This window comes from Coptis chinensis, chromosome 4 (assembly GCF_015680905.1).
Source record: "Coptis chinensis isolate HL-2020 chromosome 4, ASM1568090v1, whole genome shotgun sequence".
NCBI lineage: Eukaryota > Viridiplantae > Streptophyta > Magnoliopsida > Ranunculales > Ranunculaceae > Coptis > Coptis chinensis.
Window position 1 is genome coordinate 91,041,300 of NC_141459.1, and position 17,186 is coordinate 91,058,485.

General features: G+C 37.3%; 1 protein-coding gene, 1 long non-coding RNA gene and 1 pseudogene across 5 annotated transcripts in view; all 3 read left to right on the forward strand.

Moving 5' to 3' along the window:
- The first annotated feature begins 610 nt into the window (after positions 1 to 610).
- Positions 611 to 4,072, forward strand: LOC147505602 (F-box/LRR-repeat protein At4g14103-like). 4 transcript variants are annotated; one of them, XM_086558087.1, is made up of 5 exons: positions 617 to 944; positions 1,027 to 2,035; positions 2,682 to 2,846; positions 3,162 to 3,506; positions 3,608 to 4,072. In XM_086558087.1, the coding sequence occupies exons 2-4, from the start codon at positions 1,148 to 1,150 to the stop codon at positions 3,456 to 3,458; spliced, it is 1,350 nt and encodes a 449-aa protein (XP_086414213.1). In that variant the 5' UTR covers positions 617 to 944; positions 1,027 to 1,147; the 3' UTR covers positions 3,459 to 3,506; positions 3,608 to 4,072. The 4 variants fall into 4 exon arrangements, 2 of the variants coding, with proteins under 2 accessions (XP_086414213.1, XP_086414212.1); XR_015193382.1 differs by having other exon boundaries at positions 611 to 2,035; positions 3,307 to 3,506; XR_015193383.1 differs by having other exon boundaries at positions 611 to 2,035; positions 3,307 to 3,506; positions 3,638 to 4,072.
- A 3,587-nt stretch (positions 4,073 to 7,659) lies between these two features.
- On the forward strand, positions 7,660 to 9,278 carry LOC147505603 (uncharacterized; annotated as a pseudogene).
- Positions 9,279 to 9,400: 122 nt separating this feature from the next.
- LOC147505604 (uncharacterized) overlaps positions 9,401 to 17,186 on the forward strand; it is a 61,065-nt gene continuing 53,279 nt past the window's right edge. The window contains exons 1-2 of the long non-coding RNA XR_015193404.1: positions 9,401 to 11,162; positions 11,853 to 13,527. This is a non-coding gene — a long non-coding RNA (uncharacterized LOC147505604). The remainder of the gene's footprint in view (positions 11,163 to 11,852; positions 13,528 to 17,186) is intronic.

Genomic DNA, 17,186 nt, shown 5'->3' on the forward strand with positions numbered 1-17,186 from the left:
CGTTTAGGGCAAACATATTTTTTTTTCGCTATCCAAAGTTTAGGGCAAACTGATGTCAAACAAACGCTCAAAATTGGATCTGGCTTGGGGCGACCTTGGATAAATTTCTGCATCATTCTTGACCCACCTGGTCCGTTGCAAAGTTAGCCATTTCATACTGGAAAACCAATTGGTTTGATTTGAAGTAGAAAATGTCCGTATTGTTTTGACCATACCCGCACACCGGGCAGGGCATGAGCCCAAATCCAAATGGCTTGATGTTTATTCGGATTCTACAATCCATATTGTTTGTGAAAGTGTGAAACTGACAGACTCCAAAGAACTCTGCGACAACGCCCGCCACCACACTTCCTGACCACGCCCCAGAACTTAAGGTAGTTATATATTTATTTAAGATTCGTGTATAATTTACGTGCATTAAGAAAAATTCTCTGTTTAATATTTAGCCATAGAGTCTGTTAGGAATTTGCCCTTCCATCAGCAAAGACACTTCACCAGATATTCATTACTTAAGGAGATATTGGAGTGAGCCATCCCACGTGGACTGTCCATGTGGGAGTTATCTGGCACAAAATGTGTAAAACATGGGGGGATTAACTAAGCATTAGTGATCTGGAGGGCCACAAAGCACGTAGTGTCCACCTGGAGGTCGTGTTGGAAGGAGGGTTGTGTGTTACACCACCGGTGATGGCGCCTCTTGACAGGACGTTAACAGGGACCACACTGTAACACCCCAGTGATAGCCTTTTGACAGGACGTTAATGCCGACCACACAATTAGGGTTTGTTTGAGAGCACGCTATCTGTCCTCAAACCGACCTATGATCACGGGGTTGTCACCTTACTATAAGCTAAAAATTTTGCATGGTAATTCTCGCAGAGGGAACAATTCTGAAGAGGATCTGGTCCTTTCCTCTTTCAGCTTCCCAAAGCCAGAGCACTATTGTTAGTCATCCGACTGCATTCTACCCTATTACTTTAACCAACTATTTTCAATAATTTAGTTATTATTTATTTGCTTTTTCAGATTTTCAACCTTCAACAACTTTATTGTATAGTAGCTCAAGTTGGAAACAAGTATACCTTTAAAAGATTTTGTAGAACAAATTTGAGAGTAGTCGAGTGAGAGAGAGGGAGAAAAGAGCCGGATGGCAATGAAAGGAATATCTTCATCAAGTTGCAATGCCGCCAACAAGAAGTTGATGACTATGAAAGAAGAAGACAGAATCTGTTGTTTACATGAACCACTTCTTCATCACATCCTCTCTTTTATGGACATGAAAGAAGTTGTGCAAACAAGCCTTCTTTCCAAAAGATGGAGAAACGTATGGCGATCAGTCAGTGTTCTAAACTTCGATGAAGTTGAATGGAGTAAGCCACGAAGTAAGAGTAAATTCAAGTTTTTTGTAGATACAGTTCTACTTCTCCGTGATGGATCTGATATACATAAGTTCAAGCTATTTTTCGCCGCTGCCCATAGTGGTGATTCCGTTCAAATTGAAAGGTGGATTGCTTATGCTATAAAACGAAGTGTTCAAGTGCTTGATATTGCTGGTGTGTCTATTGCATCACCAAACTTAATTTGTTTGTTTGGCCGTGTTAATACTTTGGATTTAGGTGCAATTGTTCTTCCAGGCGATGAGAATGGAAATTTAATTTTGGACTTGCCCATTTTGGAAAATTTGATTATACAAAGTTGTGACCATTGTGAACTTATCAGCCTTACAATTTCAGGTCCTAAACTTAAGTACTTGCAGTTGTATAACACTTTTCCAGAAATTAATTATGGAACCTCGATCAAGATATCTGCGCCCAATCTCACATCGCTCAAGTGCAAAGGCTATACCTATCAAGACTATACCTTGGAAAATCTTTCAGCTCTTGTTACTGCAGAGATTGACACAAAGATTAATTGCAAGGATGAAGATGCAGATGAAGTGACAACCCTCAATACATTGTTTGGTAGATGTTTGAGTACCATCCTTAAAGCACTTACTAATGCAAAGTCACTAACACTATCAGCACACGGCTTTCAAGTATGTTTTGATCTCTTCCATTTCTGTCAAGAAAACTACTTCAGATTACATTCCTTACTTTTATTATGTGCCATGTAATTAATTTAAACATCCCATTAGTAAGAACTCAATTACTTTAGTAGTAATATTGAAAAATTAGGTGCTTCCATTCATTTCTTTTTCTCGTTTTGTTTTTTTTTTTTCAAGAAGTTTGACACCTTAGTAATTAGAACCAACACTCCTGTATGATCATTCAAGTATCAGCTAAAACTGGGTAGGGTTAGTAATTAGAACCAACACTCCTGTATGATCATTCAAGTATCAGCTAAAACTGGGTAGGGTAACATTCCAGATTTGCTAACTACAAATTTAAGGAGGCAAATGTATACAATCTTCTGTCGGGAGGTATCCTTCTCTGATTATAGGTTTACTGACATACTGACAAACAAGTGTCATTAAATGCTTTATGCCTGTAATCATCTCTTTGGTTTCTCATGGTGTCTGCCGAATGACACCATACAGTTGTAATTTACCAGGCTGCTCATGGTGAACTTGTATTTGATTTATGGAAGTTAACCTATTGATCTGTAGTTAAACACATACCGACTTTCAAACTGTTACTTGTGGAGTCGTCTTTTATGAGTTTGTTCTCTGTGTTCATTGTCAGGTTTTTGAAGAATTACCAAAATTGTTGGATGGGGTGCCCAATTCATACCAAAATTTGAAGTATTTGAAGCTAATAGAATGGTGTGACAAAAGTCACATCTATTCTTTGGCAAAACTATTAGAGATCTTCCCACATTTAGAAACTCTTGTCATGGAAAGAAGGAAGGTATGGATCAAGTACTATACGTTTGTACTATGTTTTGTGTTTTAACCTCTTATTTTGTACGTACAGCTTGAACTATGTTACACTGTAGACAACTAAGATCAGTGGAAAAGCAAACGGTTTCTTCATCTTGATAAAACTTTCAATTGCTAGAAATTCTATTTTGTGCGCCAAGTGCCACATAGTATATTTTCTTTTGTAAAAGTCGCTACGTATTAAAACAAGGGAACTAGTAACAATAAAGAAATGAACAAATTGATAAATGAACAAATTCTTTATTTTTTTCATTGGTTTGCCAATTATCTTTGTTTATGTCAGAGACTTATCGAGTTTGAATTGGAGGAAGGAGATTGGGATGCAGAGTTATCATTCACATGCATGTTTTGTCATCTAAAGTCTATTGAGATGCATAATTTCGAAGGGTCTGAGAATGAATTTAAGTTTCTTGCATTTTTGCTAAAAGGTGCTTTGGTAATGGAGAAAGTGAGCATTACATCGACTATCAAATCGAGTGACAAGGAGAAGGATCTGGCCCAAGTCAAGAAGAAGATTCAATCACTAGAGAAAACGTTTTCAAGGGTTACTATATTGCTCAATTCAAAAAGAGTGTTCTGAGTTTCTGATTGTGTCATTTCAAGAGCTTGGCTGATCTTAAAACACTAGGTACATGTACAACTTTACCAGCATTAGTCGTTTCCTTTATGCAAGGAACACTAAACATTCTCTCCTTTTTAGTTACTCTTTTTCCTTTGCTTTGTTTACAGGGAGAGTGTTATATGGTATTGTTGTTTCAGGTCGTGGATTCATTTCATTTATTTGCCCTTGCATGAAAATCATGTGTTACTAAAGTAATAATGTGAGACTATGAGAGGTTGCTGGGAAGGTGAATAAGCAAGGTAAAATCATGCAGGCTGGACTCAAGGAATTCAAAGTGGAAAGTGGTGAGGAGGCTGAAGTTTACTCAGCTGAGGTGGCAGCACTGTTGGCATCCTTGTCAGAACTCAGAAGAGAATGAAGTGCTTGTTCTGGGAGATAACAGGAAAGCCATTAAAGTTATCTTTGAACCTGAATTCATAGAATGAGTTTCTTATTGATCTGAGTGTGAATCGCAGTCCATTACATTTTATGGTGTATCAAATTCTTTCTTCATCTTATATTCAACTTCTGAACTTCATTTGATCTGAACGTATTATGATTTCCAAATTATTAAATGTCCGCCGTTATTACCATTCTTTCTTAACGTTTGCACAATTCCTGACCCGCATGGGTCTGTTTCAAAGTTAGAGCATCTTTAGCCTAGCATCAAAACACCAAATTCTCAAGAATTTGGTGTTTTTTCAACTTCAGGATAACTACATGTTGATGAAAACACTAAAAAAACACCAAATCGACCAATATTTGGTTCTAGGTTTGGTGCTGTATCAAATCACTCACGCAGTTTTGCCAAAACCGCGCGGTTTTGGCAACACCGCGTGGGCTTCTAAAAGCGACTAAATGGCTTTCTACGGCGCTTTGGCAAAACCGTGGGCTTGGAAGCTTGAATGGGCGCGGTTTTGCCAAAACCGCGTGCGTTTTTTCTGAAAATTAGAACTGTGGTGCATAGAACTTGAAAAATTATGAGTTGTGCATATAAGTTAAGAAATTAACAATTGTGCAATTGAAGAAATTAAGAATTGTAATTCAAAATCGAAAAAATTAAAGAAAATAAAAACTTATGATTATGATTATGCAGTCCAAAATCTATGATTATGATATAATCATATAATATCCAAAATAATCCAAAACCTATCATATTACATCAAATTTATTTAGCTCTCTTCTTAAGCCCTTACCACTCGATCCCTCTCCTCTCTCTATTTGGGACGCTCAAGTCGCTCCTCTAAGTTCCTAATCCGGAGATCGATGATCTTCTATCCAGACGGGAGGTTAACTACTTGACTGAAGTTCCTCATATCCTTGATGTTGCTGGCGTGTACACTTGTCGCGATATCCTCATATCGCTTTCCGAAGTCTCGTCATACGCATGATTTGGGATTGCCGATATGTCCGAGAATATGCTTCCTCTCTTTCTTGGCTATAATGATCTGAAGGCGATCCTCATCCCATCAAACATAAGAACACGGTTCTCATATCTTTCCGAACCTCACCGAAAATCCAAGAAAATACAAGTGTGAGTACATATTATATATATAATGAAGAAGATAAATAAAACAATTAAACTCACCATGGTATACCGATCAATCTGGCTCTAACTCGAGAAACGAGCATAAGGCACCTCGGGAATGGAAATATAAGTAGGCTCCCCATCGTCCATTAACACGACAAACATCCGAGGATTCTTGGCATTACCACGAGCCGGGCCGATATGCATTCGTGAGGTTGTGGGTTGTAAACAGTCGCGGGCGGATGAGGAATATGTAGCTCACGCCTCATCCCTTCCGGGCTCACAAACTTCGAAGTTGCTAGCCCGACAACGGGGAGGCAACAATGGACTCCATGGAGACACCGGTTCCACCATCTATAATCTTGATCGTAGTCCGCCTAACAACAAAAAGAAGACGATCCGCAAGGACCACCACCGCATGAACTTCATGAACTTGAATTCTACCCCATAACTTTGCATCACTAACATCCGGCATGGGAGCACATGGAACTCCATAACGCCAGGTCATCATCCGCCTCCAACATCCGCCGCCACGCATTTGCAAACCTGATAGTCACGTGCGGCAAAAACAACTCTGTGACATGACAACACACAAGCATGCTGTACAGCTGGATCGTCAAAGACAGTAGACAAACGCCAAGGTCTCCACTCAATAGATGACAATGATCTAATATCAATCTGAGCACGAGCCATACAGATATTATTCCTAATCTGCCCTCTGTTACGAGTCAAGTGAGGCCCTGACCAACTAGCAAATCTAGGGCGAGTATCAACAATCATGTCTATGTTAGGACAAAGACATCGAAAGTACTCATAAAACCAAATCTCTAAAAGTCTCGTGAATCCTGCAATCTGAGGACTTCTACTTCCGAATGTCTTTGAAGCTTTATCTAACGCCGATATCAATGTGGCATATACTGAGCTACCCAGGTCATAATCTCTCATAGTATGCAAATCAGATACATAATCATAATATCCCAGTCGTACCGTAGAATGACCATTGGGAAACAAAACATGTCCAATAAAAAATATAAAAAAAGCCCTAACATACTGATCAGCACCCTCACTACCCGGTAGAACAGTCAAAGCTAACTCCGCTCGTGTATCAGGATGCAAGAGGGGTTCTATATATACAATCTTAATAAAAGATAGTTTAATCCCAGAAGAATCATAAGCATCCGCACCCAAACGAGGAAAACTCATAAGCATACTATCCATACTCATAATTTGTATGAAAAGGTATCGGTTGGCCTATACCGATACTCAACCCAGAAATCATAGTGAAGTCTAGTGGTGTGAACCCTAACTCCGCACAAGAAAAATAAAATGTATGAGTTCTACTCCACCATCTTTCTACTAAAGCTATGACCATCGCCTAATCGGCCCTCTCATAATCCGTATCAATCAAAATACCCAAAGGTGTATACAAAATACTATCTCTAATATGTACAAACTCATCCAAACTCCTAATAACCTTCCACCACTCTCTAACACCAAATAAAGCCGATCTAACTCGGTAGTCAACAACATGCCGATATTATAAAAAAAAAAATAAGATAAGATAAATAATTAATTGGTCCAACTCAACTAATTAATATTCAAAATATTTAATCAAAACTAATTAATTACCTAAGTATTAGCCATCGCGACTCGACCGTGTTTTGTATCATGGTGTAGAAGACACAACTTCCATATCAAGTGCTTCTCGGTGCAAATTGCCAATCAAAGTCGCTCATCCGATACTCCAAGACATAGGGATGTCTATCACGGTAGCGACATCCTCGGGTTCTTCTTCCCCATAATCTTCTCCCCAATCGTAATTAACTTCCTCATCGCCAATGTCGCGTCTTTGTAATCGCCAATTATCACCGCCGAAAGGTTCTAAAGGATCCATATCAAATTTTAAGAGTTTAGGTAGGTTTTTTTTTTTTTTAACTAAAGAGAGGATTTTATAATTGTGAGAAGAGGTGAAAGTGATTGAATCACGCGGCTTTGGAGTCAGATATATAGAAGTAGCACGGCTTTGAGAGAACAGATGCGGTTTTGTCAAAACCGCGTGGGCTTGGGCCTGTCAGTTGGGCTTTAGTGGCGCAGTTTTGGCAAAACCGTATAGGCTATATGGCGCGGTTTTGGCAAAACCACGTAGTTGTTTGGTGTTTTTTTGATGTTGCTCATAAAGTTGTTTGGTGCTTTTTTTGTTGTAAAAAAAAAAGATGCTCTTACCCATTTCGTAACGTGGACTTGTGGAGAACGGATTGGTTTGGTTTGAATGAGTTAGGTCTATAACAACTTGGACCCGATCAAAAAATGTTATGTACGTACATGATGGGAAATGTGAATTGAGTTGGTTAGTAGAAGGCCATAATTCCTAATCCCTAAATACAACTCAACACAGTCCTAATTCCTAAATACATCTTCTGTTAGTATCCTAGATTACGATTTGGCATTATTGTCATTGACCACTCTTTCTTTTCAAACAAGTATTGTTATGGTAAGCCTACACCATCTTAATCGATATCCAACAAGTATTATTCACCAACATTTCATCACATTCATTTCTTACTAGGTTTTGTTCGGGTTTTGGGCTTCTTGGGTTGTGTTCGGGTTTTGGGCTTTCCACTTTTAATGAGAAAAAGATAGTGAAAATGCAACTGACACTCACTTGGGCTTCATTCCTTCTGGTCAACTGCTGCAGCCTTAGCTCAAAATGGGGTTGTCATCAATTGGTTCTGCAAATCATTAAATTCAGATACTGCCCTTCAATTGATGAGCTCAATGGAAAAGGAAAAGCTGAAGCCGGACATCCACATATACAGTATGATCATTGACTGTCTTTGCAAGCAATATCGGGTGAATGACGCCGTCAATCTCTTTAAGGAAATGATTGGTCGAGGAGTTGTCCCAGATGTCGTAAGTTACAGCTCTTTAATTCACGGACTATGCAACATTCGTCAACTCGTCAACTGAAAGGAGCCTTGAGCTTGTTTGATGATATGTCCAAAAGGAGCATCTCACCGGATGTAGTAACCTTCAATGTTCTTGTTGATGCCCTTGGCAATGAGGGTAGGACCAGTGAAGCACTTCAGGTGTTAGAATTGATGCTTCAAAGAGGTATAACGCCTGATGTCATCACATATAGTTCTTTGATTCGTGGCCTATGCATCTCCAATAATTGGAACAAGACAACTGAATTGTTACACGATATGATCAGTCGAGGAATCTCGCCAGATGTGACAACATACAATATTTTGGTCGATATGTATTGCAAAGAAGGGAAGCTTAGTAAGGCACATCAACTATTAGAGGAGATGATCCAAATAAATATGGCACCTAACAATATCACATACAACTCTTTGATGGATGGGTATTGTATGCAAGGTCAAATGGAAGAGGCTGTGAATGTTTTTCTTTTAATGGTTGACGCTGGTCTGGAGCCTAACATTGTTACTTGTAATACTTTGATTAATGATTATTGCAAGGCTAAGAGATTAGATGAGGCTATGCAACTTTATGAGAAATTGAAGTGCAAGTGTTTGAAACCTAATGTTATCACGTATAGCACCCTTTTAAGTGGATTATGTAAGGTTGGGAGAGTTGTGGAAGCAAAGAAATTTTTTGAAGACATGCAAACTCGTGGGCAGAGTCCAAATATTGTCATATATGGTACATTAATAGAAGGTGTGTGTTCTAATGGTGGACTTTCAGAAGCAATGAGCTTGATTTGATTGATGGAAAGCAATGGGTTAAGAGCTAATGTTGTGATTTATAACAATATTATTCACTACATGTGCAAAGAAGGAAAGTTGTTGGAAGCCAAGGAACTGTTTTACAGCCTTTCTTCAAAAGAGGTGCTGCCCAACACCATAACACATACCACAATGATCAATGGCTTTTGTAAGGAGGGCATGTTAATTGATGCTCAAAGTTTGTTCATAGAGATGGAAGAGAATAATGTTGCTCCAAATGACCGCACGTTCAATATCATGGTTCAAGGATTTCTCAAAGGCAGAAATTTTGAGAAGGCAGTGCAATTTCTTAAGGTAATGGATGAGAGGAGGTTCTCGGCGGATGCAAATACTATGTCTATGGTTATAAATTTGCTGGCTAAAGATGAACCAAATCACGAGAGTTTGGACATACTCGTAATTTCTTGTTGTAAGGTGAGCTGCGGATGATATTCTTCGGTTGGGACTGTTGTTATCAATCATGTTCTGTATGACCTGTTGTGACGAGCAAGCTTTTGTTATCCTGGTACATCAGCTTGTAATTATTCTTGTAACGAAAGTACGTCCTCCAACCATTTTCTTGAATTTCGTAAGTTTAAAATTTTTCTAATCGATAACTTAATATGTTCTTTTTATTTTATTTTTATCATCCATTATATATTACCTTCAATTTAACGGATTATATCTCAGTTAATAGTATATTAGTATCCATACTATTAACTCTTACACAAAGTGAGGTCTATCTAAACTATTGTTTGCTGTATATGATTATGTATATTCTTTGTATTTCTTAAGCTAATCTTTAAAAGCATTGATGCGTTCGATATCTATGGTTTGCTGTATATTATTATGCATTCTTTGTATTTCTTGAGAGATTGTTGAAGAGCATTGACATTTTCGATGTCCTATTGGAATACCATTTTGGTCAAAACTTAAAAGTACTATGTATGCAATATCTTATTGGTATGCATAGTTTGTTAAGAACAGTTTCCATCTGTTTTCAGGAGAGTCTATGCCTGTGAGATACCATTGGATAGTACTATGAACTTAGAAAGTTCACCTATAGGTAAAGTTATGTCTTACATGATAAAACCTAGGACATGGATACGACGGTGTAGATGGTTGGTTGCGGAAGCAGCTCACCACATTTGAAATTTTATTTTTTTATGCCAATGAGCCTCTTAAACTTACTGGTAGTGGATAAGTTTCTCAGAATGGTAATTCTCCATTAGTTCCCAAAACTCCGGAAAGAAAAAAAGCTTTTCCAATTACTTGGTACAAGCTGTATATTTCATGAAAGTGACATGTCCAAAAGTCATTTTCTTAATTCACTTTCCATGTTAGAGTTTCTTTTTCTTTTATCCTTGGCTCCCCATAGCAAATTCGCAGAGCGGTTGAGTAACTGAACGATCAGATCTACCAAATGCCTATGGAATAAGGACAACAACTAGTATCGTTTGGAAGCTTAAGCTAATAGCAGACAAATCAATGTGGTGATAGGTCCCAGACTATGATACCTGGATAAGGACTCAGGAACACGGTTACGTGGTACAACACATAATCTTAAATATATGGGGACAAAGGTACGCTTACTGGTATTTTATTTTTGTAAGTCATTGTTTTTTGTGCACATGATTAAGTCATCATAGTGTCTAGATTTAACATTATATTATGGGAAGGCGGATTTTGTGGGGGTTGGGGAACTGGGAAAAGGATCTCTTGCAAGTTGCAATTGACTTACTTTACATTCTTGGTAAATGTTATGGCACTTGGTTTTTCTCGATGTATATTCTATTCTCTGTCTACTTAGTTTGGGGGGCTACTAGCCTTAATTGCCACTACTATTTGGTTTTTGACTTTTTTGGGGGTATAATTCATGAATAGTGACCACTATCTTTTTTTGGGGCAAAGTTGGGGGGGGGGTAGCCCCAGACAACCAACTCATAGATCCACCCCTGCATCCTTGGCCAATTTCAGGAACAGGAGATAGTTGTTGAATCTCGTGATGTTAATGCAACTGAGTTTTACGTGTGTGTCTATGTCATAAAAATTAGAAGAATACCCATCCAGTAAACAAGAGTGTTATGGTGCTAAGATCCTGTTTGTATTTTCAATAGGCTGCAAATGGTGGATTTGTAGATACTCTCCTCGAATATTTTTGTTGTATTTGATTTATGGAGACCAACCTTTTGGTCTGTAGACTGTACTTAACCACACCCTGTCTGCAAGTAGTTGTTTCTAATTTGTTCTCTTTTTAATTGTCAGGCTTTTGAAGAACTACCAAATATGTTGGAAGGAGTGCCCATTTTGTTCCGACAATTGAAGTATTTGAAGATTGTAGAACGGTGTGATAAATCCCACATCTTTTCTTTGGCGAAATAATTAGAGATCTTCCCACATTTAGAAACTCTTGTTTTGGAGACAAGGAAGGTATTAACCTAGTATTATGCCTGTTTCAAGTTTTCAACTCTTATCTTGTACTCGGACAGTTACAGCGTAAACTTGTGTTAGATTATAAGCTTTCTAAGGTTCACTGCAAAAGCAAAGTGTTTTTTTTGTGTTGATGAACTTTTTCGATTGCTAAGAGTTCCACCTATTATATTTTCTGTGTGTCACTAAGTAATGAGAGAGAGAGAGAGAGAGTTCACATGCATGTTTTGTCATCTAAAGTCTATTGAGATGCATAAGTTTCAAGGGTCTGAAAACGAATTCAAGTTTCTTGAGTTTTTGCTATGAAGTAATTTGGTGTTGGAGAAAGTCGGCATTACATCGACTATTTAGTTGTGCAGCAAGGAGGAGGAGCTGGCCGAAGTCAAGTTGAAGATACAATCGCAACAGAAAACGTTTTCAGGGGTTACCATATTGCTCGGTTTAGAAGAGTATTCTGATTGATTATCCCCTTTCAAGTGCTTGGCTGATCATAAATTGCTACGTACATGCTTATAATTTTACCAGCATTTGTAGATTCATTTATTCAAGGAACACAAAAGTATCTTTCACTTTATTGACTGGTCGTCCTTCTCATATTCAAGGAACACAAAAGTGTTTGGTATTGTTATTTGAAGTAGACGCTCATAATTAAGTTTTTGGATTATTGTTATTATTTTATTATTATGGCAGGTTGTTGGACAAGTAAGCTAACATCATGCAGACTGGAGTCCGTTCAATGCATAAAGTACTGAGGACGCTAAACTTTGAGGTGGCTGAAGAAGAGAATGAAGTGCTTGTTGTGGGAGATAACAGGGATGCGAATGCCACTGATATTATCAACATAGCTTTCTCTGAAGCGGATTTCTTACCTAGCTGGCTGGACCTATGTATTACTGTTGTCTTCCATTCATGTAAATCGTAATATTAGTTGTCTTTTGTTTTTGCCTTGGCCTGCTGGGATTTATGCGTGTTTTTTCCCAGTCGATATTTGATGAACTGTTTCAACTGTCTATATTGTATTTCAAAATACGTTCAACGATATCTGATCTGAGCTGCTCGAAAACCCCCTCAGACCAGTGGTTGCTGTCCAGTGACATGAACCCTTAAAATCTTTGGTTCCCATCCTGTCACGTGTAATGGAACTCGAACAAGTTACTCCAATCGTCAGGTTCTCATTGCCTTCACTGCCATGCAATCGACTATCCAAGTCGGGTCAAAATTACGGACCCCGTATCCAACCCATTATCTTATTGGACATTTGGACCTAAGACAACAAGGCCGTTGAAGAGCTCCAACTTCCAAATGGCTGAACAAGGTAAAAGGAGGAAAAGCGAAAGTCGGTTCGGGACCATAGATTCTCGATGTTGATAATTTGTAATTGGTAATGTGTTTTGTTTCAGAATCTATTGGTTCGGTTCATCTACCTTTCGAGGATTTGGATTTGGTTTGAAAATATTGAGATGGAAGCTGAAGGGAATTCTTCTTCATCAAGTTCCACTGCTGCCAACAAGAAATTAATGAATATAAACAATGAAGATAGAATCAGTGGCTTATACGAACCACTTATTCATCACATCCTCTTTTTCATGGACAAGAAAGAAGTTCTGCAAACAAGCCTTCTTTCCAAAAGATGGACAAACCTATGGCGATCAGTCCGAACTCTTAAGTTTCATGAAGATTCCTGGACGAATCGACGTAATTTCAAACTGAAGAAGGGTAAGTTCAAGTTTTTTGTAGACATAGTTTTACTTCTCCGAGATGGATCTGATATAGACAAGTTTGATCTGTATTTCCTCTCTGCCGAATATGATGATTCCAGACGGATTGATAGATGGGTTACTTATGCTCAAAAGCGACGAGTTCAAGTGCTTAGATTTGGTGGTGTATCTATTCTATCATCAAATACAGCTGTTTATCTGGCCGAGTTAAAACTTTGGAATTACTTAGGATCCCTCTTCCGAGCAATGGTCATGGGGATTTAGTTTTGGACTTGCCAATTGTGGAAAGCTTTATTATTGATTATTGTGACCATATTGCAGTTAGAAGGCTTGCAATATCTGGTCCTAAATTTAAGTACTTGCAGCTGGAGAATATTTTTCAAGGAATTAATTATAAAACCTCGATTAAGATATCTGCGGTGCCCAGTCTCACATCACTCAAATGTATTGGCTATACCTACGAAGACTACACCTTGGAGAATCTTTCAACTCTAGTTACTGCTGAGATTGACACATATATGTATTACAGGGAAAAAGATGCAGATGACGTGGCAACCCTCAATATTTCATTTGGTAGATGTTTGAGTAACATTCTAAAAGGAATCACTAATGCAAAGTCGCTTACTCTATCAGGACATGGCTTTCAAGTATGTTTTCTTTCATCTTTCTCTATTGTGAAAATGGCTTCAGCTAGCATTGTGTACTTTTTTTTATTAGTGAGAACTCAATTATTTCAGAACATTGGGAAAACAAATGTGCTTTACGGTTTCTTTTCTTTTTTATTTTTGGTCAAGAAGTTTGGAACACAGTAATTTGAACTAACGCTGTTTTAAATAAGTATGCCAGGTGACATAACAGATTTGTCGACTACAAACTTAAATGCCAATTTAGATAATCTCTATACTCTGAGGTACCTTTCTCCGAGGAATACCCCTCTACTAATTAAAGCTATGGTGCCGAATTCCAATGGTTTGTAACTTTGCTAGGTTGTAAATGGTTGATATATAGATGCTCTCCTCAAACAATTCAGTTGTAGCATATGGAAAAACATCTTTTGTCAAGCACTTCCCTTCTTGTCAAAAATTTTTCGTGAAGTAGTTGTTTCTAAATTGCTCTCTTTTCATTGTCGCTTTTGAAGAATTGCCAAATATGTTGGAAGGGGTACTAGTTTCAGTCCAAAGTTTGAAGTATTTGAAGCTTACAGAATGGTGCAATGTGACAAATCTTACATCTATTTATTGGTAAAACGGTTAGAGGTTTTCCCACTTTTAGAAACTCTTGTCTTGGAAAGAACCCAGGTATTTATCAATTACTATATCATATTTCAAGTTTTTTCAACTCTTATCTTGCAGTTATACAGTTACAGCTTAAAGTTACCAACTACTAAGTTCATCAAAAAGCATAGTGTTTCAATTCTGATGTGAAAACGCAGCAGAATAATATATAACAAATCAACAATTAGGGTTTCAACTCAATTTAATATTCATTATCATGATCTTTCAAAAATAATAATTTTTTTTCTAATAACCCATTGACAAAGAAGGCTACAAAACCTATATATAATAATACTATCCCTTAATAACTAGAACTCTAAACCACTCTAACTGGGTTTTTTTTTATACACTTAAAATCTAAACAAATAAATAAAAATCTCACTAGGGATGCCTATTACATCTGTTATGTTTCCCTCTTTTGTATATGTTACTAATTATTGGAACAAGAGGAAAAGTAGTAAAAAAAGAGAAACGAAAAGAAACAAATTGTAGAAACACAAATTGTACTGTTGCTTTACCAATTGTTTTATATTAGAGAATTATCGAGCCTAAAGATGAGAGAGGAGATTGGGATACATAGTTATCATTTACTTGTAAGCTTTGTCAACTAAAATGTATTGAGATGCAAAATTTTGAAGGGTCTGAAAACAAATTCAAGTTTCTTGAGTTTTTACTAAAAAGTGTGTTGGTGTTGAAGAAAGTTGGCATTACCTTGACTATTAAATTGAGTGGCAAGGAGAAGGAGCTGGCCGAACTCAATAAGAAGATACAATCACTACAAAAAGCGTTTTCAGAGGTTACCATATTGCTAAATTTGAAGAAAGTGCTCTGATTAATTATCTCATATCAAGAGTGGCTGATCTCAAAACACTAGGTATGCTTATAGGTTTTGTATGATTAGTAGATTCCTTTATATATTTGATGGCAAGGCTTTATAATCTCAACAAGTATTACCTGGTAATGTTGTTTCAAGTAGACTATCGTTTCTTGGTTCTTGGACTCATTTTGTTCATTCTCTGCTTTTCCGTCTTCCAGTGAATTGCTTGTACAGTTTTCTACATTAAAAGACAAAAAAAACCTTTCACGTTATTTGCTTACAAATTATATTATTTAGAACAGTATCCTTTGAACTGTAAAATTTGAATGTTGTTTTTGAATATAATATGTATTTTTCGTAAGAACTGGAACTTTAGGAGGGAGTAGCGTTTGTGAAAAGGGAAGCAAGATTGAATTGGTTTAAAAACCTACATGAGCCATCTCAAATGATTGGCTATGTGCATTGCAAGAGGGTAGTGTTCTCAAATATATGGCGAACAAATGAGGAAATGCACTTCGGGGCAAATGTTAGAAGATAAAAATTGATAAGTAGTGAACAGTGTGGTACCTACTCTTCCCAGTCTCTCACAAGTTCAAATCTAAGATAACCTGTTAATTAGCTTAAAGTTGCCTTCTAGAAATGCTTTTCCATTAGAAACCGGTAATAAATTATAATCGCCTAAGACTCGAGGAAGCTAAATAGAATTATATTCTCAGAAGTTCCTACCCTTAAAGTAGGTTGAATTTTTTATGTATTTTTTTTTATTGTTTTATTTATATATTTATTATTATTATTTTGGAGGGGGAGCTAAAAAGAGTTTGTTCTATAAAACTGATTACTTCTTTGACACTATATTAACCCTCTGGATTTTGACCAAAGGAAAAAGAAAAGGTTTATTTTATACTCTAGTCCGTGCACTAATGCTACTCAGGTAAGGTGTTTGATCTATGTAGATATTTTTCTCATTGTAGGTGTCTAGTTTTGTTTCTGGGACGGTCCTATTAAAGACTCCTAGAGACTCCAAGAATTCCATCAGCCCAATCACGTGAACAAGTGTCTTACTAATCCTGAAGTATCTGCATAGATGAAAGTATGAAACACTTAAAGCCATTTCCTTATCAAAGAAGACCACCAAGATCGGTCCAGCACAGATTGAAATAAGAGCCAGTTCAACAGGAAGCTTTTGAAAATGCAGTGCACCAAGTTAAATGGGGAATGGCGATGGATACAAAAGTTAATCAAACATCCCTATTCCATCACCCGAAACGTTCAACACATAGGTCTTCCTGACTTCCCCAAAACCCATATGCAAGGCCGATAGCCAAGGAAAAGTCATGACAAACTTTGATAGGTCGGGTCATCGATAGAGAGGATATCACTTGCTAATATTAAATAGGAACTTTGTTATGGCAGCCATTTTCTTTTTATCTTCCTAAAAAAGTTCTTCTCAGTTTTATTCTCTGCTCTATAAGGGATTAAACAGGAACTTTGTTATGGCAGTCGTTTTCTTTTTATCTTCCTAAAAAGTTCTTCTCGGTTTTATTTCTCATTCTATAAGTTAGGCTTTCTTTTAATCTTCCTTTGAAAGTTCTTCTCAGTGTTATTCTCTGCTCCATAAGCTGATATTAGTGATAAAAAGTTACCATCAATTGGAAATACTTGAACTTGGTTCCTACTTTTATTGTCGGAAATAACTTTCATAGTCCGCTTGTCGGGCCAAGTTATAAGAAACCGGATAATTGTCATCGTGATAGTAGTATGATCTCTCCGTTCGTTCGAATTATCATAGGTGAAATCGTGTAACACGACTGCAATATTTGTTCTTTCAATATAGTAAACTGCTTAGCCCAAGACTCCTTTACTTTATAATTTTTCATCTACCATATGTCAACAACTTGTTCAGAAGAGCAGTTTACCAATGACAGAGACCCGGCAAGTACCCGAAGTATGTAGTATTTTGAACAACATCTGAAATTAGTATTCAAGATAGTGACTGACTCGTGTACTAGAATATTGCTAAACTCTTCGGCCCCTAAATGCCATGCTAAAATGAGCAGCCTGAAACTGGAAGATTGATGACCAATGCGTTTTATTGGTCCCCTTGTTATCCAATGAAAGGAATCATTGATGAATGCCGACGATACCTCTTCAAACGTGTTAATTAGAATATTTGGGGCATCACGCATTTTTCTCCATGTATTACTACCAGGTGTGT